This window comes from Ursus maritimus, unplaced genomic scaffold, assembly GCF_017311325.1.
Source record: "Ursus maritimus isolate PB19 unplaced genomic scaffold, ASM1731132v1 scaffold_21, whole genome shotgun sequence".
NCBI lineage: Eukaryota > Metazoa > Chordata > Mammalia > Carnivora > Ursidae > Ursus > Ursus maritimus.
In genome coordinates this window covers 10393486-10418748 of record NW_024424564.1, presented here as the reverse complement: position 1 = coordinate 10418748, position 25263 = coordinate 10393486, and the positions used below count along the sequence as shown (strand labels likewise).

Below are 25263 nucleotides of genomic sequence, written 5' to 3'. Positions count from 1 at the left end.
AAGTAGGCTGAAACCTCATCTAGTTCTTGTCCTTTTGCAGGCACAAAGGAACTAGAATGGATTGAATTTAAAGTTAAACTAAGCCAGAGCACAGTAAGCCATTTGCTTGGTGGCCTCTATAGGAATCTGCCCTTTTAGAGCAAGGGACAGGGGAGGGACAGTGGCCCTCCCTCCTCCAGCGTTTCTTACATCTCCTTTCCATCTTCCTCATTGGAATGAACCCTGCAACAGTCTGTGGTGGGCACTGTAATTAAGGTGGTATACAGTGTGATATTACAAGGTTTCTTAATTTCCATCCATTCCTTACTGCCTATGGACAATAACACTATTACTGTGTTGTTACTATTACCTTTTTACAGATGATGAAAGAGAACTTTCATAATCATTTCATAGCTCTGCTGCTGAGCTCAGGGCTTGTCACATATTGAGACCTCAATAACATTTGTTTTTAAACTAGGATTTGACCTGCTCTAAGGAGTTAGTCTCCTCATGATAAGAACCCTGGACTGAGACCAAGGCAAGTATTTTCCTTAAAAGTATGGAGAGACTGGGTCATTACCTAGTCTCCAGGAGTTCTTTGGGGGCTACTTTTCTGTGTTTGATATCAAACAGGGTTGTAGGGGAGGAAAAAGTTTTCCTCAACTCTCTCAGAATCCCTGGCTGAGTCTGAGAATTAAACTGACAAAGATTAACAGGAAAGAAGCCCACACATGTATTGAATAGAAGTTTTATGTGATATGGAAGCCTTCATAAGGAAAGGAAGGCCTGAAGAAACAGATCTATGTATCTTTCTACTGGGTATGATGAAGAGTGGGCAGTTGTGGAGAAACGTGATAGGTTGAAGAGTCCGAGGTAAATACACTAAACCAGGGGAAACTAGCAAGACCTGCTCGTTAGGATTCTTCTGGGCATCCCTTTGTCTTTGGAGATAAGGATGCTCCTTTCCACTGGGTAGAGGGAAGGCACTCTTGCAGAAGGATTTTATGACCTGTTTCAGGGGAAAAGAGTGACTGACTTTTCTGCTGCTGCCCTTAAACTCTTCCAGGTTAAAATATTCAATATGCCAAGGTTCCATATTGGGATAGCATGTTCTGAACCCCATAGGGTCAATCTTCCTTCTCTTTGTTGCTGCTTGATTATAAAGGAGCTACAATTACTCGGTAATGCTCAGATTTGTAAGGTTCTATCTCAGCACACCCCAACATGCTGATAGGTGTGAACTTCTAAAGAAGGCTGTGTGGTCCAATATGTTGGCTTAAATCAGGGAAGATGGTTTCTTTACTGCAGGGTTTCCTTCCACCTTTTATATGCTAATATGCATTGGGGATGTCCTAAAGGAGTACATAAATATTTCATCAATTCTAAGCAGTCCTTTCCTCCCACATTTTGTCATCTCCGAAGTTAGGATACTTCTTGGACAGCGGCGTCTTGCAGTGGCTCTTGGCAGGCAGCCGTTGAGACCTGCTCAACTGAGGTCACTGCTGGGCTCGTGTGAACTTGGTCACAGCCGTTCTTGCTGTCATCACATTAATCGAGTTAGGTATCTTCTTAGGATATATGTGATGTTTAATTGCTCTTTAGAACGTCTTCAAAAGGTCACACCATGATCTGGCACTGAAATGAAATGTTACTGTATATGCCAAAAGGTATGGAACCAGAGCAGTGGGGTGTATGTATGATGTTAGAGTGGCAAAACTTCAGTACTGCAGGCTTAACAATTCCATATTTTCTTGCAAAGCAATAACCAAGTGATTGATAGAACTTGAGAAAGGAAGATATCCATAGTTGAGGGTGTATTTTGTTACTGAGATAGGTGCAAAAGGATTACCTAGCATGTGCCAAGAAAGCAATAAAACTGAAATCAGAACTGCCAAATCCCCAGGAGAGCCTTGTGTCCTTTTTCTTTCTTAGTGGTACCTAACTCTTAGCTTTATAGATTTCATGAAATATGTTAGTGTGAAGTATTTCCAATCTTATTTGACCACAGACTCTTGTTTCCCCAGGAACATCTCTTGGAACTAGTGTTCTGTGGAATATAATCAAGATAATATGTAGCACTTATGATTAGCTAGTCACTATTAAATATTTCACCTATATTAACCAAATGACTTCTCACCACCATCTCATGATGGAGGTACTATTATTATGTCCAGGCCACTATTAGCTCTATAGTAGAGTGAGGATTCAAACCTGGGGGGCTGCAGAGCATGTGTTCTTGACCACTAGGGCACCAAGACTGGGAAACTCCATTCTACCTACAGACTAGGGGGTGGACGGGGTGCTGCAAATCCGACCCATGGTTAAAAAAATGAGTGAATATCATAATCCTCACTGATTCTTAAAATATTTAGCAGGAATCCACAGGGAAAAAATTTTTTTTTTATTTTATTTTATTTTTTTTTATTAATAATGATTTTTTATTATATTATGTTAGTCACCATACAGTACATCCCCGGTTTTCGATGTAAGGCTCGATGATTCATTAGTTGTGTATAACACCCAGTGCACCATGCAATATGTGCCCTCCTTACTACCCATCACCGGTTGACTTATTTCACTAAGCATTATCTCCTCCAGTGCCGTCCATGTTGTAGCAAATGTTGAGAACTCATTCTTTCTGATTGCTGAGTAATATTCCATTGTATATATGGACCACAACTTCTTAATCCAGTCATCTGTTGCAGGGCATCTCGGCTCCTTCCACGATTTAGCTATTGTGGACATTGCTGCTATGAACATTGGGGTGCATATGGCCCTTCTCTTCACTACGTCTGTATCTTTGGGGTAAACACCACAGGGAAAAAATTTTTTCCTACTTTTTGTTTATACTTTGAATGCATTACTACATTTGTATATACCTAAATGATTTGTACTCCCTCCAGGTTATGAAGATTAGGGAAAAAAGTCACTTTCAGCTGAAGACTGAAACACTGCAAGTTTAACCTGAATATAATGCCAGAAACCAGTGGAATAAATATCAGCCCCAATGTAGGCCATATCTGAATGCTCTGAAAGGACCCATTACTTTACAGGTTGCTGCTTCACTGAAAGAAAAGCTGGTGTTTTTTCCACAAAGGTGTGTGTGTGTGTGTGTGTGTGTGTGTGTGTGTGTGTGTGTGTGTGTAGGGGGGAGGGGACTTACAAAAATTAGACCACTTTGTGCCACTTCCTCATCTTTTGACCAGCTACTATTTGTGAGATAAATTTCAGTGGACCAGATGGACTTGCTGATAGATCCAACAATCTCTTATTAGCTCAGCCCCCAGGGAAGAGGCAGGTGACAGAATGATTTCAGCAATAAAATGAACCTGAGCACAAAAGGTGGTGTTATTGCTTGGAGCTGCAGTGCTGTTCAGGTCCCATCAGCTCAAATTTCCCAGACAGGTGATCATGAGGACGATTCTGCCTACTCCATCTCCTTAAGAGGATTTCACCTCTGTAATAGGCTTTTTCCATGTGTGGGTTGCTTCCTGAGATTAGTGAGGCCTTCCTGAGATACGTCTGGCCTTATAAAAGCTGCAAGTGAATAGAACAGCTAGTACCTTATGTTAATTTAAGGAAATTATACTCTTCAGGAGACAAAATGCTGTTCAGTTGCTATTTATCTGTGCCAGTTGGGTAAGAAAAGGAGATGATTCATAGCCCAGTCCAGTGGGACCAGTGAGAGGCTTGATTACACCTTGGTTCCAAGCTGTCTTGTGGAGCAAGTGCCTTGGCATTCGTGGGTTCCAGAAAGACTGTAATAAGTACTTGTAGTTCGAGATTTGACTTGGGTACTGGCTCTCGTGAGAGAGAACACACAGGTGTTAGATCAGTTGTGGACAGGATCTTTTCTGTTCATTACCCAAGGGGGATAAAAGATATGGATTCCACTTTAATATGTGAATTGTAGCTCCAAAGAAATCAGATGGAGATGGCTATCTTATGGCAGCAGGCTAAATGGCAGCTATCTAAATACCAACAAAGGAGACATTACAATTCCCAGGGCTAAGAGAAAGTTAACAAAGGGAATCTAGTGCATTAAAATAAGTCATCGTTATACAATAGCCGTTCCACACATATATTATGGTACAAACCAATTGGTAATAAAATTTTGACAGGGTTCATTACACTAAGTTTATAAATCAAGCTTCTGGGCTTAAGCAACAGAGACACTCTTTGTTCTGGGAGGCTGCAAACTAGAAGGTACTTGATAAGAAAGTGCTAGAAAGAGTCCAGCTGTTAGCTATTATCATGTTTCTTTTGAACATACTATTTAAGACATGTATAGTTACAAAGAATATATAAGGAGATTAAAAACCATGGTTACATTAACGTACACCTATCTCAGGGGAACTGCATTCACTTTTCTTTCAATGTATGCTTCCTGCAGCTTCTCTGCTTCATCTGGCAGGCTGCCTTTGGAATCTGTACTGCCTCAAGTCACTTTCAGCAGTGTTGGAGGACAGAAGTCATTAAGACAGAATAGATGCTAGGGGCAAGACAGCTAATAATCCACTTGAATGCCAGTCAAGAATATGTGTGGCAGGTGAAAGAAACATCCTTACACATAAATATTTTGCTGAAGGTAGAATAAAACTGTTTCAGAGGGATGTTCATTATCTTTAATAAAATTAAATCTGAAGTCTTCCACCCATATGGAAATCATCTGAGCTTAGAAAAACATATTTGAATACCAATGAGGTGGTACAGAGTATTATATTACAAGGTTTCTCAATTCCCATTTCATTTTTCTAACCACTACTGTAAGCAAAGATAACTGTTTCAAGAACTTTTGAGCCAGGTTTGCAAAACTCTGTGTGGCAACCAGGGCGGATCCTCTGAAGGGCCAGCCTCTTATTGGGTAGAGTTTTCTGAGGTAAGAAGCCGCACTTCTCCCTCCTTCTCTAACAAAAAGCCAAGAGGTACAAATTCCTACTTATGCAACAGGAAAATGACTGATTTGTTCAACTCTTCACCTCACCACATTAGTCTTGTGCTGCAGTCAAGCTACAGTCTTTCCTTCACCCACGGGAGGTGCTGAGTGTTGGTGGGACAGCCCAACTTTTGAGGATTTGCTTTCCATGTTAGAGTGCGGCCTGCTGGGCCAGCCATGGAGGGATGGCTCCAGCCTCCTCACGCTCTCTTCTAAAGAGTGAACACCTAGAATTCAGGTAGGTGCTGACGAGCTCCTATTTGTGGGGAATACTTGACTGATTTTCAAACAGTCACAAGTTAGTTCATACAGCACTTCCTTATTTGCGCATATCCAAAAGTGTTCCTTGTGACAGGAAGAGAAGCACGTGACTTTCAGAGCATACCATGTCATATGTGTCTCCTCCTAGGGCAGAGCAGTAGCCAATGTACATGGATGCTTATTTCATGAGGGACTGATGGTTGTAGTTGGGTGGCCTTATTTGGGAATGGGGAATGGGGACGTGACTGGATGTTTTTTTCCGGTCTCTTCTCTGGTTCATTTAGAATCAGAGAAATAAAGAGATGACAAATTGTATCTTAAAAAAAAAATGTGATCCCTATTTAACCTCTCCCCTTACCACCCAGAAGTAGTCACTTTGTATCACTCAAGTGAGGGTGAGTCTTAGGATTTCTTTTCTTTGGGTCTTCAATGGAGTTTTTACAATATAGTCTTCCTAGATTATATTTTGCATTCTTTCACATATCTGCATATGTGAAGATTACTCTGGGTCAGTAATCAATCATGGTCAGCTTACTTAACCTCTCTGTGCTTCAGTTTCCTCAGCTGTAAAATAGAGATAATATTTCTACTTTATAGAATTATTGTGAAGATTAAATGAATTAATATATGTAAAAAGCTCCTGAGATGAGTACTTGGTATATAGTACAGTGTATATTATTTTTATTTTTATATTATCATCAAGGCTACCTGGGTCTTTACCACTTACAGCTTTCCTAGGCATGGGTAGAGAAGTGGTGAAGAAGGAACACTGAAGTTTAGGACACATTATAACCTTTTAGAATCTTATAATCTAATACATACAAAAATGACATATTTGGCACTTCATAGAACAATATGCTACAATATGTAAATGGGATCAAATGCTGATTTCAGGTGCTGGAGTAATCGAATGAATGAAATTTCATTTCATGCACCTCAGCGAGAAGGCTGAAATGAAGCTGGGCTGAAGAACAGGTAGGACTGAGATTGCTGGAGAAAAGTGAGGAGGGCATTCCAGATGAAAACAATGTGCACGTAAGTAGAGAGGCCAGAAAGAGCGTGAGATGGTCTTGGGGCAGTGGTGAGACAGAACTGGCAAGGCAGGTGAGTAGAAGGAAATAAGATTGCATAGAATGGAGCTGTATTATGGAAGTTCTAGAAAGTTTTATCTACTTAGAGGATTCTTCACCTGATAGGAATGGAAACAGCAGAACTCAAAGTTTCTGAGCAAAGGAGAGACTAGATGGGTACTTAGATAATACTTCCATGGTTTGGGGTTCAAGGCTGAGTCCACAGAGACTAACGAGAAGGTTGCTGCTCTGGTTGTGTTAGTGTGAGGAGATGGGGACTAAGCTGGGCATAGCAGGGGGATGAAGAAGAAAGAAAAAGACTGAAGTCACATTTCAAAAAAAATTACTAAGAAAGTTAGCAAAACCTATTTGTCAACTGATTGGATTTAAAAAATTGAAGCAATGGGTAAATCAAAGATTATTACAAATGTTAAATCTGTGGGTTTGAGAACTAGAAATAGCACAGAAAAACTTGAGAACTGATTTAAGAGGCAAAGAAAGAATTTGGGGTTGTATACATTGAGTTTGCAGTGATAGTATGATCTCCAATAATGATAACTAACATTTATTATTTACTATGTGCTAGGGACTATGAGTTTTACACATAAAACTCATGTAATCCTCATGGAAACTGAGTTAGGTACTATTATTATTCCCATTTGATCAAGGATGAGAGGCTAAATATGACCCAAGTTTACATAGTTAAACTTAAACCTGAGCCATCTGATTCCAGCACCTATGCCAGATCACCACTTTGCTTAGATTCTCTTAGGAAGTCAAACTCTGATAAGAAGTGAAGACTGAAATGAATAGGTGGGAGTCATCCGCACAGGGGTACTCATTGCAGTTATAGGAATGATGAGCTTTCTGAGGGAGAAAACATGCAGATGGGAGAGCAGATGGCCAAAAATGAATCCTGGGGGAGGCCCCCATGAGAAGTCAACCACAGGGAATGGTGCAGAGCCCCAACGAGGATGCACAGATCAGAGAACAGGCTGTAGGCTTGGCCTTGAGAGAACTGGGTTAGGAATAGGACTGGAGAGGGAAATCAAGGTTAAGAAGAGAAAGCTTCACCAGAGACCTGAGGGGGAAGCGACCAAGTTTTGTCAGGGAAATGAGGAAGAAAGAACAGGATGGTCAAATGAAGGGTTTGCATTTCTTTGCTTCTTTTTCCAAAATAAAAGAGACCTATTCCTCAAGAAGCTAGGGGAAAGAGGGAGAATGTGATGTGGAAAATGCAAGGAAAACTGCGGGGAAGGAAAGATCCTGTAGGTGTCATAAAAGGGGAGAATCAATGGTTTTTACATCAGCTGTAGGAGAGGACTATTGGATTGTAAGTTCTCAGGGTTGGAAATGTGCTTTAAAATCTAGCCACTTGTCTGGCCCTTGAGATAGATGAATTGTGTTGAGGAGGACAAACTTGAATATGCATTTTCCCCCTAAAGTTACTTGTTTAGGAAAGAGATGACATGTGACATCTCCACTTGTATGTCTTGTAGGCATCTCAAAATTATTAAGTCGAAAATAACCCCTCATTTCTCACCCTTGCATTTGGTCCTTACATCACACCTTGCATCTAAGATTTTCCCCTTCCATCCTTCTAATTGTTGTGGCTAAAAACCTTGGCTTCATCCTTAACTTCTCTGTTTCACATATGACATCTAGTTAATTCATCAGCAGGTCTTGTGTAATCTGTCTTTGAGATTTATCAATCATCTGATAATTTCTCACTATCTCCACTCACACTACCCTACTCTAAGCCACTCATAATGTTTGCCTGGAGTAGTGCAGTGCCCCTGCTCCCAGCCTCACCTCCTTACAGTCTGCCTTCTCGTAGAAGCCAGGGTAGTTCTTTAACAATAGCAATTGTATCGTGACACTCTGATGTCCAGAACCCTGCAATGTATTTTCATCTGTCTTAGAGTAAAATCCAAAGTCCTTGCCGTGGCCTACAAGGTCATCACTTACTATTTACCCTCAAGCTTCCATTGCTCCAGCTACGCTGGCATTCTTGAACAAGCCAAGGATGTTTTTGTATCACGGCCTTTGCATATGCTTTTCCCTATGCTTTGATTCATTCATTCAACAAGTGTTTCTGGAGGGCCTACTATGAGCCAAGCACTAGTCTAGGCAGTTGGGATACATTAGTAAACACAGCGGACAAAGAACCTTGCTTTTGCTGTGCTTCTATTTCCAGCATGTCTGCATCTCTCGCTCCCTCTGCTCAACTGTCACATGACCAGAGAGGCCTCCCCTGACCAACTGGCCTAAAAGAGCAATCCCTTCCCACCATCTCATTATTCCATATTCCTTTATCCTAGTTTATTTTCCTTAATGACACCTATCACCATCTGACATATGACATTATTTCTTTGTCTATTACCTGTCTCTCCTAGTAGGATGCAAGCTCCTTGGCAGGGACTTACATCCTTGGCTTTAGTCTTTGCTGTAGTTATAGAATAGGGCCTAGCACAAAAATGGTGTTTTCAGATATATGCTTAATAATTAATGCATATGATTGGTGAGAACTTTACTTTAGAAACTCATCTTTTCAATTCTGGGAAGGTTTCTTGAAAAAAATTTTAAAAATTTCTTTCTCTACATTTTTTTTTCCTGTTTTCCCTTTTACAAACTCCTATTATAATGTCAGATCTTAGAACTCCTCAATGACTGTTTTTATTGTATTTTTTTTCTTTTTATGGATTTTTTTTTCTTTCTGATCTTACTTCCAGGAGGTGGCTTCAACTTTATTTTCTAACTCCTACATGGCATTTTAAGATGCTGCTATAATGTTTGTAGTTGCTAAGAGTTCTTTCATGTTGTCCCATTATTACTATTATATTGGTATGATCATCTTACTTATAAGCTGGACTGAATAGGGTCATGCAGAAATCAATTTCATTTTTTCCCATCTAGTCCCATTTCTGGATACAATCTTGGTACCCAAACTTTTTCAGTTACTCATAGATAGGGGAAAAAAATCCCTTGGTTACTTTTAGTCATTACCACTTGGTAGTTTTTAAAGTTCTTATATAGTATAAAACTCAGATCCAGTTCCTTTTTCCTTTCCTTCTGCCACCCCCAACTCCCAACTGTGCCCAGTTGGAGAGAGACACATACTTGACTTCCCTACTTGCTTGTTTTACCTTGTCCATTTACTTTTCCTTGTTTTGTAGGTGCTGCTTCTGAGCTTTCAAGGCTCAGAAGGAGAGGGGATTAATGAAAAAGACTTTTTGTGGCTTGTGTAGCCTGTAATCTGATGATTTCCTCTGAGGTGGCAGGTGCACAATTGCTGGCTTTTCCCCTTGAGGGGTATTTTGGAGGTGTGCCCACTGAGGACCTCTGACTGCAGCTCCCCTGGTGTGGGTGGGGCTGTACATCAATAGCCACCATGATCGCAGCCTCAGCACCTGGAGTTCTGACAATCCACCTGCAGGTCACATTTCCTCTCCAGGCAATACTCTGAGGTAGGAGCGAACATGACCCCAGGTTGGCTCCCTCCCATCTGTCTAAGTTGACCCACAAGGAAACTCAGATGTTTTTGCCCTACTGTGGGCAGAAGTGTAGTTTGCTCCTAATGCACCCACCTCTTGTCATTCTGCCATTAAACCAGCAATTCTAGCTATAATCTTTCACCATTGTGTGTCCCCAGGCAGGAATCAGATAATAGCCTTTCTGTTTCACGAAGTCCAAGGAACATTTGTCAAGCTCTCCAAATGTTCCCTGGAAACTCTTTTCACTTGGCTTGGGGTAATGGAAAGTATATTCTTTCCTTTCTCCCAAAAGGCAGGTTCAAGGTATCGTTGTGTAGGTCACAGCATCTAGAAAGGATGGGAGAATTAAGGGGTGTAGGCATTAATTTTTCTCCAGCCAGAGGACGAAATGAGACTTCCTGATAATGTAGCTCTGTAAGCTACCGAACCCCTGATACCTTGGGCAGCAGAAATGTCTCAGCTCGGCCCCAAAGAAGACTTGCATCCCTGACACATCACTTTAGTCCTAAGATCTGTATCTCTTAACTACAGTGTTCTAGAATTGTCAAAACATATACCTCTGGCCCTCACAGAGACAGGAAATAATATTAAATATTATGACAGATAATCAGTATTTATAGATTTTGAAGGGCCATTAAACAAGAGTTGTTAAAACTATGATCGGGGGTCTCAGACAGACATGGGTTTGAATTTTAGTTTTGCCACCTATTAGCATGTGACCTCAGGCAAGTCGTTAAACATCTCAGCATTTTAACTGCCAAAAAATGTTAACAGTGACACTTGTTTCCTAGATATTAGAGTTGTCTGTGTGCTGCATTGCCTGATGGTAACTCGGCACCACCAATATTACTCCTATCTAAGACTGGAAACTACTAGAATATCTGGAATTTCCCAGAATCTCCTTTCCTACGTGGTTCCGGATTGGAGTTTATGAGTGAGACTTTGAGTTTGTGACTTGCGCAAGACTTGGAAAGCAAAAGTGAAGGGCGACCATTGTTTCTGGGCTAATACTTGTTCAGGCTCATCAGGGCTTCACTAGACACAGAGGCTCACATCCCTTTCCATAAACTCTCACTCTGTAGCCACTGCAGGATTCTAGGACATGCCCCATGAGCTGAGTTTCTCCATCCAGAATCTAGGACTTCAGACTGAACACATCAGTGACTCTCCACTTGTCTGGCTGCCACCTTCTAGACCATTACTCCTCCAGATGCTCTCTTATCTATGTAAGCCATCATTTCTATATGAAGCCCTTTATTCCTATACCATTTACAGTGGCCCTGTTTCCCTGATGAAACCATTCTGATACAGCATATACAGTCCTAAGGCATGTAATGAGCACTCAATAAATATTAGACAATAACAAGAATAGTAATAATAATCAGAAATGTACTGTTCACAATAAATTGGAAACTAGTAACGTTAAACTGCATGAGTTCCACTGTTTGGGAAGAGCAAAGATGAGCGGTACAAAATGGTACAAAACGAGACCATTCTTAACACCTCATACCAGGAACTGCTCACATTTCTGTAATGTTTTCCAATTCACAAAGTGTTTGCACACATTTCACTCCATTTGGCTGAGAACGAAGCATGTATTGGAAACGGACCCTTGCTTTCTTAACAATAAAAGCCCATGATCAAGAGGCCATCACAATTCAAAGAAGAAAGTGGTTTGTATTGTAAAGAAAACACTTATGTGAAACATGATTTGTTCCAGAGTGTTCTTTCATCAGAAGAGAATGGAGCTGCCCTCTGACTCGTGTGCCCCCCGCAGTGTTACGGGGTGAGCCGTGGATCACAAGGAAGAAGTAGCAAACCCTAATGGCTCTCCATATAGTGGAAAGTTTAGCTTTCCAATCAATTTACTAAACATACACTTTATAACATGAACGCTTGTTATTGTGCTCTATGGTAATTGGGTATAAATGGTAGCAGCCAGGCTATAAATGACTGTAATTGGAATTAATTTTAGGGAGTCAATATTTTTTTCTCCTCTTGGTTCACTAGTATCGACCATTTTTTTTGAATGTGAGTTTTATTTATCTATAGGTAAGAAGGCAAGTCCTAGGCCCGTTCCTTAGGTCCAGTTTCTTTTTCTTTTGCCGCTCTCTAAGATAGGGGTTCCTGTGCTCCTTGCCAGCTCCAGTTCCCACCCTTTGCCTGTGAAATGCATAAGCAGATGTGCTGCTGGCCCCTGCCCCTGGCTTTCCTGTCTGCATGGCACCGACGCCACCAGCATCTCCAGAAGCACAAGGCTGGGGGTGGCCTGATGCTGGAGCAGAGCGACCCGTGACATGGGAAGGTAGAGGAGACAGCCTAGGGAAGGGAAAGGGCACCGTGAGATTCAGGTCCGGTGTTTTGTCTCTGGGAGTTCTGAACTGGAACTAAGGGTACCAGGGCTGACAGGTACCCTCCTTCACTCTTGAAGGTTTAGGGACTCACACTCTAATAGCTACATTGAGACTGGCTCCCCATGGGAACAGAGATATTTTTGCCTGTGGCTTCAAATGCATGATTTTTGGTTTTTTTGTTTACTTAGTAGGAACATGCTTATAGTGATGCACTTGTCCGTGTCCCACTTCAGGGAAAGATAGTTGCTGCTGGTGCTGTCTGTGCCCTGTGCTGCGCAGGGAACCACCTTCCCCAAGGCTGTGCCCTTCCCCAGGCCCAGCACAGGATAAGGCTGACAGGCCCTTTCAGTTCTGGACTCCGCATGGGGTTAGCTGAAGTTGTTGTCAGGCCTGCCTGGAAGCCTGATGTCTATCCTGTGCTGCTCCCTAGCCCTCCCTTCCACAGGTGTTGATCTTAAGCGGCCTCACTAATAAACATTCAGCACATTCAGCTTCAGCTCAGGGCCTGTTTCCTGCAGAGCCCAGCCTGCAACCGACTCTGTTCTCCATACCACCAATATTTGTCAACATCTCTATTTTGTAGTTGTCTCCTCTGCCATTCTCTCCGACCTCACCAATTTGTACCAGTTTTATTCATTTACTGTCATTTTTTAGCATTTTTAGAGGTAATAGAGATACATGCATATGTATAATCCACCATTGTATTGGTCAGAGTTAACTGCAGAGAACACAATTTATTCAGCCATTTAAAGCAGAGAGGGTGTTTTCAGGGTATTCAGTGTTGAGGCAGACTTATTGTAATAATGGCCCCACATTTTCTTTCCTCCTTTACAATTTGTCTTTGTAACTCCTCCCATCAAGGGATTGAGTCTGTTTCCCTACCTCCTGAATCTGGGCTGGCCTTTTGGCTTGCTCTGGCCAATGAAATGTGGCAGAAGTGATGGTGTGCTATTTCTAAACCTAATCCTCAAAAGCCTTGCACACTTTGCTCTCCCTCTGGTACCTTCCTCTTGCATGAGAATAATCCAGGCTGGCCTGTTGGAAGGTGAGGCAGCAGTGAGAGTCGTCCTAGCTGAGGTCATCTGAGACCAGCCAGCTTCTAAAGTCCCCATCAGTTGACCACAAATGCTTGAGCAAGCTCAGCGAGGTCAGACAAGCTCAACTTAGACTACTAGCACTGGCCAGCTGACCCACAGATTCATGAGCGATATAAATGGTTATTGTTTTAAGCCACTGCATTTGGGGGATGTTTATTATACAGCATTATTGTGGTAATAGATGACTGACACAACGTGGCTTACAGAATCCTTGGGAAGGCAGAAGAAGTGGAGCCACACCACAGAACAGATTCACTAATGCCAGGAGTTGTTGAACCAGGAAATTCCTGGCTAAGTTAATAAACCACTGCTGTAAACCCTGGCTCCGGAACTCTGTCATTGCTGCGGTGATGAGGGAGCTGCTGCTAAAACTGGCCTCTCAGAAGCACGCTCCTGCTGCTCCTGCCATGATTATAGCATCACCACAGGTACCGTGCTTTGCCCTTCTCCCATCTAATTCAGTTTATGCAAGGGCTGCTCATCGGCAAAGTGTAAGTTATACCTCACCTTCAGCTGCGAAGCGGCCTAGTGTCAAAGCGACTCTCAGCTTTCTAATTTCTGTAGTACATGAAAAGGAGGTTGGAGTGGATTTGCAGTGTCTGCCACAGCTATGATGAACTTAAATGAGCATAATTCCTAAGCCTTATTCTGTAAGTTGTGCTCAGTGATATTGAAACAGTTTCTTTAAACTCATGTGTGCAGTATTTTACAATTGGGTATATCACTCTCTATAGGGCTGAACATTATTAATTCAATTACTGGAAGTTGAGAGACTGAAGGATGAACAAAACAGTATTAAGATTTTATGAACTCATTGTTCCAGCAAAACCCAAACAAATAAGTTTTAAAGGGAACCAACAATTACAAGTCACTAAGGAGAGGAAAATGGATTTATGTTTTGAAAAATTCTTAGTCCTGTATTGATATTTGATATAGCATTACTAATACAACAGTGGTATGAGAAGGAATAATAATAGGCATTCGGTCTTGACCTGAAGTTCTTAAGGTGCCTATACACTGTGTGATAAATGAATATTTGAAAATTTATTTTGGTGTGGGGTAGAGATTTAGAAGGCTCTTAGGAAGACAGTGTCCTCTGATCTGACTTTAAGACATGGCGTCTGGTTTTAAGTGGTCAGAGAATTAATGCTCCCAAATCTACAGAGTTAGCAATTCTAGAAAAACCTGTGTCCCTGTGGATACTTTCATATGGATGGTGATTCAAGACAATAATCACTGAAGAAAAGGGAAGGCAGTTTTTAGATAACAGAATCATCAACAGTGAAGGCATTAAAATGAAAAGAATTTTGTGCCTTCATATTTTGTTCCCTGTGTCTTGTTCAGCAGAGGCACAACATGTTATTATGGTATGTGAGGCTTGCAGCGGCTTATGTCTTACTAAGAATTACTTTATTTATTCAGTCATGGCCTTGTATGGCTAGGAGTCCCTCGAGCTCACTAAAAAAAAAAAAAAAGTACATGTTGTCAAGAGAACCTGGAGTCCCTCCAAAAGGTGCCCCATTGATTCAAAAGCCAGACACTTCTTTGTCAACAAAGGCATCCCATGGCGAAAAGTCTGGAAGATAAATTGCCCTTGGCTCATTGGTAAGTCTTAATCACATACCCTGTTTATTTGATTCTTACTGACACTAATGTGAAGTATCAGCAATTTTGCTTCTGAGACAGAATCCATTGATTTAATTTTGTCATTTTTCTTTTCAGTTGTGCAATCAGAAATTCATTCATGTGAGGAAAAAGCAGTTAAAACCGATGGAAAAACGCCAAAGAAAGTGACTGTCAGACTGATTGCTTTTTGGCAGAGACTGAGATCAAGATTTACCAAGGAAAGCCCACGTATATATGACCCAAGAGGAAGTGCCAGAGCTTAAGAGCATCACGAAGCGTGGAAACTGGAATTTCAGTTACCTTGCAAGGTATTTGAGAAAAAAATTACGTATATGCAAACACAAGGCAGATCACTGCGCTGATGGAATGGCGGTTACTAAAACAGCTTTACTCTGATTTCTGAAGCAACAAGAGAAAAAAAGACAACAGAGAGCAAGTAACTTACCTTTTTGGGACCCAATCTTGAGCAAATGTTAGTTCTGGTCTGCATTCAGCTACCTAGTGTAGAACAAAAGGGAAAGTGAAAGGTCCTTCAGATCAGGTGTTTCCCAGGATGGAACTTAAAAGTAGCTCTCTTATCCTGTCTGCTCTTTAGTCCCCAGTCTTGGATCAAACTTTCTGGCACTGGATTTAAAAGCATCTTCAGAATACCTGAGTCTTCACTTTAAGCCCCTTCTTGAATCCTTGTTTCCATCGTTTCCTGAGCTCTTTGTGTATGAGTCTGTTCCCTCGTTCGATTGTAATCAGATTTGAAGGCAGGGACTGTGTCTTACTCATATTTGTATTTTCTTTCCTCAACCCTTTTGTTTGACTGTGTTCTGCTTATATGTAATACATTTTTGTTTGTAAAATAAGAATATGGTTAGAGGCACATACAGATTCAACACAAACACACATTTGAATACAAGTACAAATTCTCCAATGTTTCAATTGCTGCCAAGAAAATGATGGGAGATTGTTAGATTTGTGAAGTGACTGACTTCCTGTTTTTAATAGAATGAGTAGTATATTTATATTTTAAGTGCAGATAAAAGTTGTTTTTAAAGGATTTTGATATATTTTTGTAAAGCAACAGGCTTATTGAAATATATGCAAATCAAAGAGAATCTAGAAAGGGTCAATGCAGTTATTTTATGTGAACAGAATAGTCATAGTAACTATATGCCTCAAAGTTTCCATGTATTCATAGGTAAGTTGAATGAAATGTTATCTTCATAGCTGCTGCTAATAGAGTTGGACTCCTGAATGAGGAAACAAGTGCCCGTGAATGATGCTATTATATACATCATTTTTTCTTTCTTTCCTTCGTCTTTCTTTATCCCAACTTATGGTATACTATATACACACGTCTACAAACTTGCTTTTTTTTTTTTTTTTAACTACTTCCATGTTAGCTCATTAAAAAAAATGCTTCTTTCTTTTTAAGGGTTGGATGGGTAGAAGTTAACAAGTTATAGTCTCTCACTTCTGATCTTACCTTTTGGGCTCTGCAGACTCTTTGGACCCTGCTAAGTAACTCCCTGTTAGGTCTGCTAAGAGAGGACACTAGAGACCAGAAGGCTCACTTTTGCTCACCGTTTGCTCTCAGCAGCACCTTAATGATGACCTTTTGCTCCATGGTAGCAGCTGGTTGCAATCTCCAACTTTTCCTTTTCTTTCTTTGTCTTCTTTGCTTTTTCTTCCTCTCTTTCTTTCTCTCTCTCTCTCTTTCTCTATTTCCCTCCCTCCTTCCCTTTCTTTTTTTCTGTCATTCCCAGAGGCAGCCTCACTTTGTTCCCTAAGAGGCACCAGTACCGTCTGGGCAGTGACCCTTCTCAGAGGTCTGGCAACTCCCTGAGGCTTCTAAGGCAAACCTCTGTGTTCCAGTAACATCAACATTTTCCTCTGCTCTTCTAACCTCAGGGATATGAGCTGCTTTCTGGAGTTACTATCTTCTGTTTCTCCTCTTAGCTTTTCTAAGTTCTCCAATAACTCATTAACCAACAGTTTAAATTAAGCTTTCTTTCTTGAAATGCCTCCAGTAGTTTCTGTTTTCCCAGCCAGACCCTGATGGATATAATATTTGACACCTGAAGTGGGTCTGACCCAGCTGGATCTGTTGGGTTGGAAGTCCCAAGGAGCAGAGCAGCCTGCACTGTCACCTGGACCTCCTGCATAGCCTGTTCTTGCTCTGGGTCCTGGAGGAACCTTAATATATTTAACTAGGATGGATATTTAAATTGTTTCCTATTTTTGTTACTCTAAACAATGCAGTAAACAACCTTAAATAAATATTTTTCACATATGGGCAAGTACATTTGTAAGATAAAGTTATAAAAGTAGTTATAAAAGTGGCTCGAAAGAATTGCCCAATTGTCCTTCATAGAGGTGGTACCAATTTAATCTCTCACAGGTAATAAAGAGAAATATATTTGCATGAGAAATAGAGAACTCAACAAAGGCAAGAGGGAGTCAGGTATGATACCTTTGTCTTAGTAAGAGGACCTTGGCCGTTGGAAGAGAGAAGCATATCTAGAATAGAATGTCACAGATTGACACAGAATGAAACCTATCACTTGAGGATTACTTTCTGGCCCAGACTCCATGGAATTCCCTTTGGAGAGAAGGAAGGCTAAAACACAAATGGAAAAGCCCTCTAAGACACTTTGATACTCACTTAATAGAGAGTAACACAAAAACGGGAGAGAGGTGCCTTGTCACAGATCACCAGCAGGGTTGGGCAGTCCAAGGAGGAGGCTTCATGCTGTGCCCCATGGAGACTCAGTACTTAGCAAATGTGGCTGTGGTGGCCTGCAGCAAGAGTGACACATACAGATGTGTGGCTATTGGAATTCGAGGCAGAGTTGCCCAGCATACCATATGTGCTAGCTGTAAGCACGTGTGAGACACCTCCTAGGGACTCCCCAAAACAGTTGGGTGGCACACTGTAGGTACTGGGTCTGTTTCCTGCGATAGTGGAGAGTGTAAAAGCTGGTAAAACACAGGCTACAAACTCTCATTTACTAAGGGTGTCCCTTTTTTTCATTTCCACGTCTTGGCCTCATTAACTTGAGTGGGCTCTCATATAAAAATAACAAAGTAAAGTACTCTTCTTCCTCAAATCCTTATAACCCATCTCAACAAACCCAGGTTGAGACTCAGTTATTTTTACCATCTGCTGTTCTTGTCATTTATTCCCTGCTCAGCAGAACTCTACTGCACTTCTCATGGTCCTTGTTTAGCAGACAGGCTACATTCTACATGCTTGCTTTTACTGATTTCACCTCAGCATTATGTGGTAACAAAACTGTATACAATCAGAGCTGTGTTTTTCCTACTCTGTAAGATCTGGGCTGTTTTCCTGCAGAGGACCTTCGTTTTATGTTCCACTGTGTCTTGTTTGTGCCATTCTTAATTTACACGACAGAGACGCTGTCATCACCAATTAACATTTATCAAGGGCCCCCTGGATGCATGGCCACATAGGGGCTAATTTAATATTCTCTTTGTTTCAGATATCAGGTGCCTCCTTCAAATGAATTTTTAAGTATCTCCGTGATGATGAAGAAGAACAGAGACATCAATTAGGATTCAGGAAGACAAGTCTTTGCAGAAAATGCTTAGAGCATCAAGGATTGCTATTAATATTTGAAAGTTTAAAAGAGGGCATACTTTTCTTCAGTCAACAAATGACAAAAGTAAAGGCATTGTTTTCGTTGTTCCTGGAAGAAGCCTGGCAGCATTCCATTCAGTCATCTGCCCTTTGATCGTCGTCCCCTTTTCCTCTTTACTTATTTCAGTCCTTCTAATCTTCAAGGCTGAGTCTGAATATTTCTTCCTGAGGCTTCTTCCAATCCTATCTGCCCTTAAGGACAACTCCCTCCTCCAACTCCTATAGCCCTTATTATTATACCTTTCATTTGAAAATTTAGTACATGATACATTATACTATTATTGAATAAATAGATGTTCATTCTCTGCAAGTATATTAGACAACTGTCTGGACAATTTATTTCTTTCCCATTCTCAGAGTCAGCACAGTGTTCTGTCAACGGTAGAACCTGGAAAAATATTTATTGATGATGATGGCAGCAGTCTATTAAAAGCAGATGGAATTTTATTTTTTAAAATGAGTGAGAAGAGAGACAACGCTGAAGCTTTGGAAGTTGAGACTCACAAGCATCATTTATGTTTTCTAACATAAGAGCTCAATGTACATGTTTTTTTTGGGGGGGGCGGGGTAGTGGGAGGCAAGAACATCACTGGAAGTAAGCAGTTTCTCTTTCAAGAGTCACTATCAAAATTTTTGGCCTGCCTAAGCAATATTGATTTTTTGCCGACCCCTTTTCATGTGACAATAAGTAGTGTAACATGGCTGTCAGTTGGAGGAACGGGTATTCAGGAGAAAAGACCTGAACATTTTCACATCATAAAAGAAACATTTCGGTTTCGTCACAGATTTGGAATTAAGAACACACCTTCATGTTTTATGACGTCACGAACCCGGCCCAGCGAGGCCAGCGACACACGAATCCCACCGGCCGGTAGACCCATTGTCACACAGGACCCGCAATACCAGGAGCCGCCAAGCTCTCCCCAGGACGAAGCTCCCGCGGGGCCCCACCCACCCCGGTTCCGGGAGCCTCATTGGCCAGTCTTCCGCCCGCCATTTCTGTTAGTCCCCGGGATTTGTCACGGGAGGCGGGCGCCTCCCATTCCGGCACTGATTGGTCAAATCTTTACGACGGCAAGGCGTTCTGCGAGTCTCTATTGGTTCTTAGGCCTCAGAATGGGCGGGGAAAGGCAGAGCGACGGGGCTCAAGGAGGAAAGGGCGGAGTGCGCCGGCGCGTAGTCGGGGACGCCAGGCCGAGGATTTTGCTAGGGAACAGACTGTTGTCGCCCCGCCCCCTCGGGGCTTTTTGTCCCGTTAACTGTCGGAGTGGCGGGGGCTCCAGCGCCAGGCGACATGCCGGTGCGGTTCAAGGTGAGGCCGTGGTCTCCGGATCTGAAGGCTGCTGGGGGGAGTCGTGGTGGGGCGGGTGTGGGGCGCCGGGGCCTCGCTGGCTTTCTGCGCGGCGCTCCTGGGCCCCGCAGAGCCTGTCAGCCCCTGAGCCTGCCAGTCAAGATCCTGAGGATGCTTGTCTCCTCCACCTAGCTCCCTGTCCGCTCACACACACTTCCAAGTTGCAGTGTGGAAGCGTTAGATGGTGTTGAGAAAGACTGGTTTTGGAGGACACGGGAGTGGAGATGGAAGGAGGGCACTTTGTAATGACATCTAAGGTGGCTTCAGATTGGGACACCTGTGGCCCCATCTCACAGCTTATACTTTAACCCCCGCCCCCTACCTACCCTTTAAAACTTTAAAGTGCCTATGCCTTTTAAAGCATTGAGAAATGGGACCTTGACAATGTAAAGATAAGGCTGTAAGAAATACAGTGTTCGTAGTTGTGTGTAAGTTCCAGGTAGGTGGTAGCTGTTAGGCACCCATCAACATAACAGTTGGCCACAGCATTCCACAAACCCAGTTTTGTTCTTTTATCTTAAGGGCTTGTATCCAGAATGGGAGGAGAATTTGTCTCTTCAGTTGGCTTTCCAAAATTTCGAAAGGTACAAGGCATCATACATGATATTGTGTACTTACTGAGAACTTAGGATAATTATAGTGATGAGGATTTGGATTGTCACCTGTTATCAGACAAGAGTCCAGGCTTTGGAATCAGACACCCAGCAAAAAGGTGATTGCTCAGAGCCTTAGATTCCTGCTAGCATCTGCCTCAGGTGGTTGTGAGGATTAAAGGATAGAATACGTGTGAACTGCTTAGCACAGGGCTGGATAAACAGCTGATATCAAGGAGTTCTGTGTTTATCAATCTCAAGACTTTCAACTCTCTGTAATAGTTCAGAAATTATATTTACTGATGTCTTCTTTAAAACAAAGTCCATTAATTGCATCGTATTCAAATTGTCTTTTGTATTACAGGGGCTGAGTGAATACCAGAGAAACTTTCTGTGGAAAAAGTCCTATTTGTCAGAGTCCTATAATCCCTCAGTGGGGAAAAGGTACCCATGGGCTGGACTTAGATCAGATCAGTTAGGTAAGTTGAACAAACTAATAGTCATTATAACTTAAATAAACCTTGGGGTTAAATTTGCAAAATGCTTAAAAATTGTGAAGCATCATTCAGTTGGCCTGGTTGGCTTACTCATTTGTTTAACAAATATTTATTGAGGGCTTCCTATAGGCCACGACTATTCCCAGTTCTAGAGAGATAGCCTTGAACCAGACAAAGACTCTAACTGTAGGGAAAAACAGTAAACAAGTAACTCAATAAACAAACCAGGGGATTTCAGGTTGTTATAGGCTAGCATATAGATAACTTGGGGGAGGGCTGAATTGGAGGGAATACGCTTTAGCTTAGATAGTCAAGAAAGGCCTTTCTGAGGAGGTGATATTTGAGCTGATACGTGAAACCTGAGAGCAGACAAACCTGGGGAGGTGTACTCCCAAGGTCTTAAGGAAGGGAGACTTTAATTAAGTAGCTTGTCCAAAGTTCATAGTAAGTGGCAAAACCATGATTTGAAATCAAGTCTTTTTTTTTGTGGAAAGCCCATGAGTTCGGAGGCTATATTTTTGTCATCACACGTTTTTCCTCCTGGTATCCTAGGGAAGTCAGAGCCCTGGGCCAAGGTTTCCCAGAGCATGGTAAAGGGGAAAATAAACAGACTGACTTTACTCTACCTTCCTGTTTCATTCTCCCTCACTAGAATATAAGGTATCTAAGAGCAAGGGCTCTGTCTGTCTTTCTGCCTAGTAGGTGACACACAGCCTTGACACACTCTAGTGCTTATTAAAACTAGTGTTTGAATGAATGAAGGAACGTGACTTCAAGTGCACATTAGCTGCGTGATCTTGGGCAAATTCGGCCTGTTTTACCAAGTGGGTTTAGGAAACCCATTGCACAGGATTTCTGGGAGGGATTAAATGAGATATTGCCTATTAAGGTCCAGGTGCATATATACAGGTGAGTGCTTGGGGCCCCATATCTGAGAGTGCTTCAAGTCCCCCAAATATTAGATATTTGAAACCAGGAGAAAAAAAGGCATATGGGAAATAAGCATAATTTTCACAAGCCTGGGAAATTAGTAGAATGAGAAGAGTGTTTCCAGGATTAGGTTTGGAGAACAAAAGGAAGAGTGGGCTAGAGTGAGTGGCTCTGGGTTCGTCTACGCATCAAGATCCTTTGCCCAGAGCCTGACTTCAGACATTGGATATCCCTGCTTCTTGGGCAAGGTGATGCTCAGAATCCTCCAAATGACTCAAAATTCTCCAAATTTGAGGCTCCATTAGATTAATCCAAAGTAAATCTTAAAAGTGTAGCTATCCCATTGACGGCCTATTATGACACTGGGGAATTGGTTAACCAGATTGTTGCCCTGATAACATTTTAGCTTAGATGAGCTACATTTGAGGGTGTGTTGAAACAAGACTGGGAGCAAAGCCACTTTGGAGTATGGTACATTACGAAGGCAGGAATGGTCTAGGGGAGGTATATTAATGGGGAATATTAAGTAAAGGGGAAGGGCAGAGTGAGAACTCCAGGATGTTCAGAAAGGGAGGTGGGACACCAGCAAGGAATAACAATAGTTTTACCTAGGATCGGCCGGACATTCTGTTAATGTGGTGTATTTTTTTCCCCTTAGTGTATTTTGCTGAGGCTGGGAGAGAAGGGCAGACCACTTGAGAGTCTTCCCCTTTCATTTTGCTAATCTACCAGAAGCCTCTCTCTGTTAAAGCAGAGGGAAGTCCAGGGCAGTAGTCTTTTTTGCTTTCATATCCCTTAAGAGAGTTTAGAAAGTCTTTGTATCCTTTCACGTTTTTAACTTGATATTTAATGTTTTTAATCATAAGTGTAGCAAATAGTTTCAAAGGATATGATTTCTGACATATTGAATATTGTGCATATGTTTCACATATGTTTTGTTAAAACTATGGAGCTGCCAGTGTAGCTCATTCAATTTTGGTAAATGTTCATCATGTAATTGGTAATGTCAGTCCTCATTGGCAAAGTAATCAGGCAAATTAGAATTATTTTCTTTGAGAAAAAAGTCTTTCTTTTTCAATTCCTGTAAATGTGTTAACATGTGTTAATATCTATTCGTTTCATGTGACAGCCCTCTTACTCCTGAATTTTAATTCTAAGATAGGTGGGAAAGGTGTGGACCTGGATGAAATAAGGCACTGTTTCTTTGTTATTTGTAATCTCTGCCTTCTTTGCTTTGCTGTCAGATACTCAGTAGTTATACTTTCTTGAATTGTCCCTTTGTTTATCCTCCACACCTAGGAGAATTTTTTGTTCCTTGTGGCTGGCTGAGAGGTGTGTCTTCCTTTTGCGAAGTGGGAAAGGGGGGTTGGGAATGAAGACTGCAGAGAGCAGGTCCAGCTCTCAGGCAGACCAATGTTGGGAAATAGGGCATATAGAGTTGGGATCTGCAAAATGATTCCCTTAAGCGGCCCATTTCTGCTTACCCCCCAGAATGTCTCCATATGCCTCCAGACACGTACGCACCCAGTTTGAAGTCCGCTTGTCTAGGGAAGTGTTGTAAAGGTGGGGACCCTGGGTTTAATGGCTAAAACATCTGTCACAGAGGCTAAAGAACTGTGGGTTTTATATCATGCCAGATTTTCGGTCCACCTTCCCTGCACAGCCTTCTATTTAAAGAATGGCCCCAAACTAGGACAGTGTCTCTGTGGCTGTCATTCCACAGAGCTCCTCTTACTTGGGTAGAAGATTAAGTTTTTTGGACATTTGCTTGCCAGACAAATATAGAGAACTAGTATCTTAGCTCCAGTTAAAAGGGTTCATTCTCTTTAATTCTCAGGAAATCAAGGCAAATGTAGAACCAAGATCCAGCATAGTGACATCTCATCCCTTCCCTTCTTGGTCTACTGTGCATAAGAGAAGCTTTGTGAAAAGTCCCAAATTTTGACAATACCAGGGCCCATTGTTCTGTTAAGTAGCACAGGAAAGTAATTAGAAACGGAGGCAACATGTCCGCCTGGCTTGCCAGGCCTGTCACGTTGCGATTCTAGTGACTTAGGATAACTCGAACACTGTGACCCCAATTTTTAATTTTTTTCATGTCAAACTTTCAGTACTTTTTTAAAAGCAAAGTTAAAGATTTTATGTTGACAAACTATACCTGTTTTTTTTGTATCCTGCAACTTGAAGGACATTGTATCGCAACTGAATTTTCAATTCCATTTCTTCTCTTCGTTAAGTGTGAGGAAGAGTTGTCTTTGTAACTTTATGCTTCGGTAGCTGCAATTTTTATACACTGTATTTTGTAGGAATCACAAGAGAGCCAAGTTTTATTTCAAAAAGAAGAGTCCCTTATCATGACGCACAGATTTCAAAATCTCTTGAGTGGAATGGAGCGATCTCAGAGAACGATGTGGTTGTATCTCCAAAACCTGAAGCCCCAGAAATAGCAGAATCACAAGAGGCAGAACAAAAAGAAGATGTTAACCAAGAAAGAGTTCTTGCACTAGAAGCCTCCAGGGTTCCCAAAAGAACCAGATCTCACTCTACAGACTCCAGAGCTGAAGGGGCTTCAGATATTGTGGAAAATGATGTGGATGTAACAGCAAACCATCCACCAGTTAATGAAAATGAGGACCTGGAGCATTCTACCAAGCTGCATTCAGAAAATGTAGCTAACGGGGTAGGTATTTTCACTGTATTTCTTTTTGAAAGCATAGAATTCTTTGTAATTTCAGTAATACTACATTTTGTGCTTAAAAATTTTCCATTGTTGTTTTCTTATCTAATGTCTTATAGAATAGTTAAGAGACTGGTGACTTTAGTTATTGGGAATTCTATTCTTAAGAGTTGCCATTTTGTACTGGTTATACTAAGATATCTCTTCATTGGTTGGACAGCCTGCCTCTGGATTTTATTCATTCTATATCAGCACCACAGTCCTAAGGGAGAGATCAAATTGAGACAGAGAAGGAGGAGAGTAGTAGGCCATCACCTCTGGCAGGGGTGGTGAGTTGACTTCTACCCAGGCCCTTTTGAATTTCTTACTGTGTAAACAGAATCGCAATTGACAAAATGCAAAAGGAAGGGCAGTTCTGGCTGGATCTCAAAGATCTTGGAGTTCTGCTCTCTTATATCACACCTGGCCTGTGGAAGGTCCCTGCAAGCACATAAGCATAGGCTGCAGGGATCTGTGCAGACACCTCACTGCCTCCCACGTTTCTCTCCAGTCCACTGCTTTTTCCCCATTTCATATCCACCGGAACCATGGAGAGGCATTCAGCAGTGTTGGTGAAGAATCCGTGACTTGTTGTGACAGCCGAGGGGCACAGTGCAATCAGGGAAGGTGATGTGTAAGTGGTGGGCAGGGGAAGGGCATTCCAGAAGCAACGTGTGGATAAGGCGAGGTTCTGCTCTTTCTTAGTA

The 25263-nt window shown here is 41.8% G+C and overlaps 1 protein-coding gene and 2 long non-coding RNA genes across 10 annotated transcripts in view; 2 read left to right on the top strand and 1 right to left on the bottom strand.

The window, feature by feature from the left end:
- Positions 1-4735: 4735 nt before the first annotated feature.
- Positions 4736-18784, top strand: LOC103656862. 7 transcript variants are annotated; one of them, XR_005836676.1, is made up of 7 exons: positions 4736-5153; positions 6071-6151; positions 10823-10966; positions 13398-13619; positions 14614-14796; positions 14914-15125; positions 18312-18784. It is a non-coding gene; the product is annotated as an uncharacterized LOC103656862 (long non-coding RNA). The 7 variants fall into 7 exon arrangements; XR_005836673.1 differs by having other exon boundaries at positions 6071-6211; XR_005836674.1 differs by lacking the exon at positions 10823-10966 and having other exon boundaries at positions 4743-5153; positions 6071-6211.
- LOC121104393 lies at positions 7324-17628 on the bottom strand. The gene is made up of 3 exons (XR_005836679.1): positions 17474-17628; positions 15263-15315; positions 7324-10067 (listed from the first exon to the last, which is right to left on the bottom strand). It is a non-coding gene; the product is annotated as an uncharacterized LOC121104393 (long non-coding RNA).
- Positions 18785-19632: 848 nt separating the features above from the next.
- The window catches only part of MDM1 (Mdm1 nuclear protein), a 30879-nt gene continuing 25248 nt past the window's right edge, over positions 19633-25263 (top strand). For both annotated transcript variants that reach the window (XM_040637239.1, XM_040637238.1), the window contains exons 1-3: positions 19633-19781; positions 20778-20892; positions 24147-24520. In XM_040637239.1, the coding sequence (XP_040493173.1) occupies positions 19764-19781; positions 20778-20892; positions 24147-24520 (507 nt within the window). In that variant the 5' untranslated portion in view covers positions 19633-19763. The remainder of the gene's footprint in view (positions 19782-20777; positions 20893-24146; positions 24521-25263) is intronic.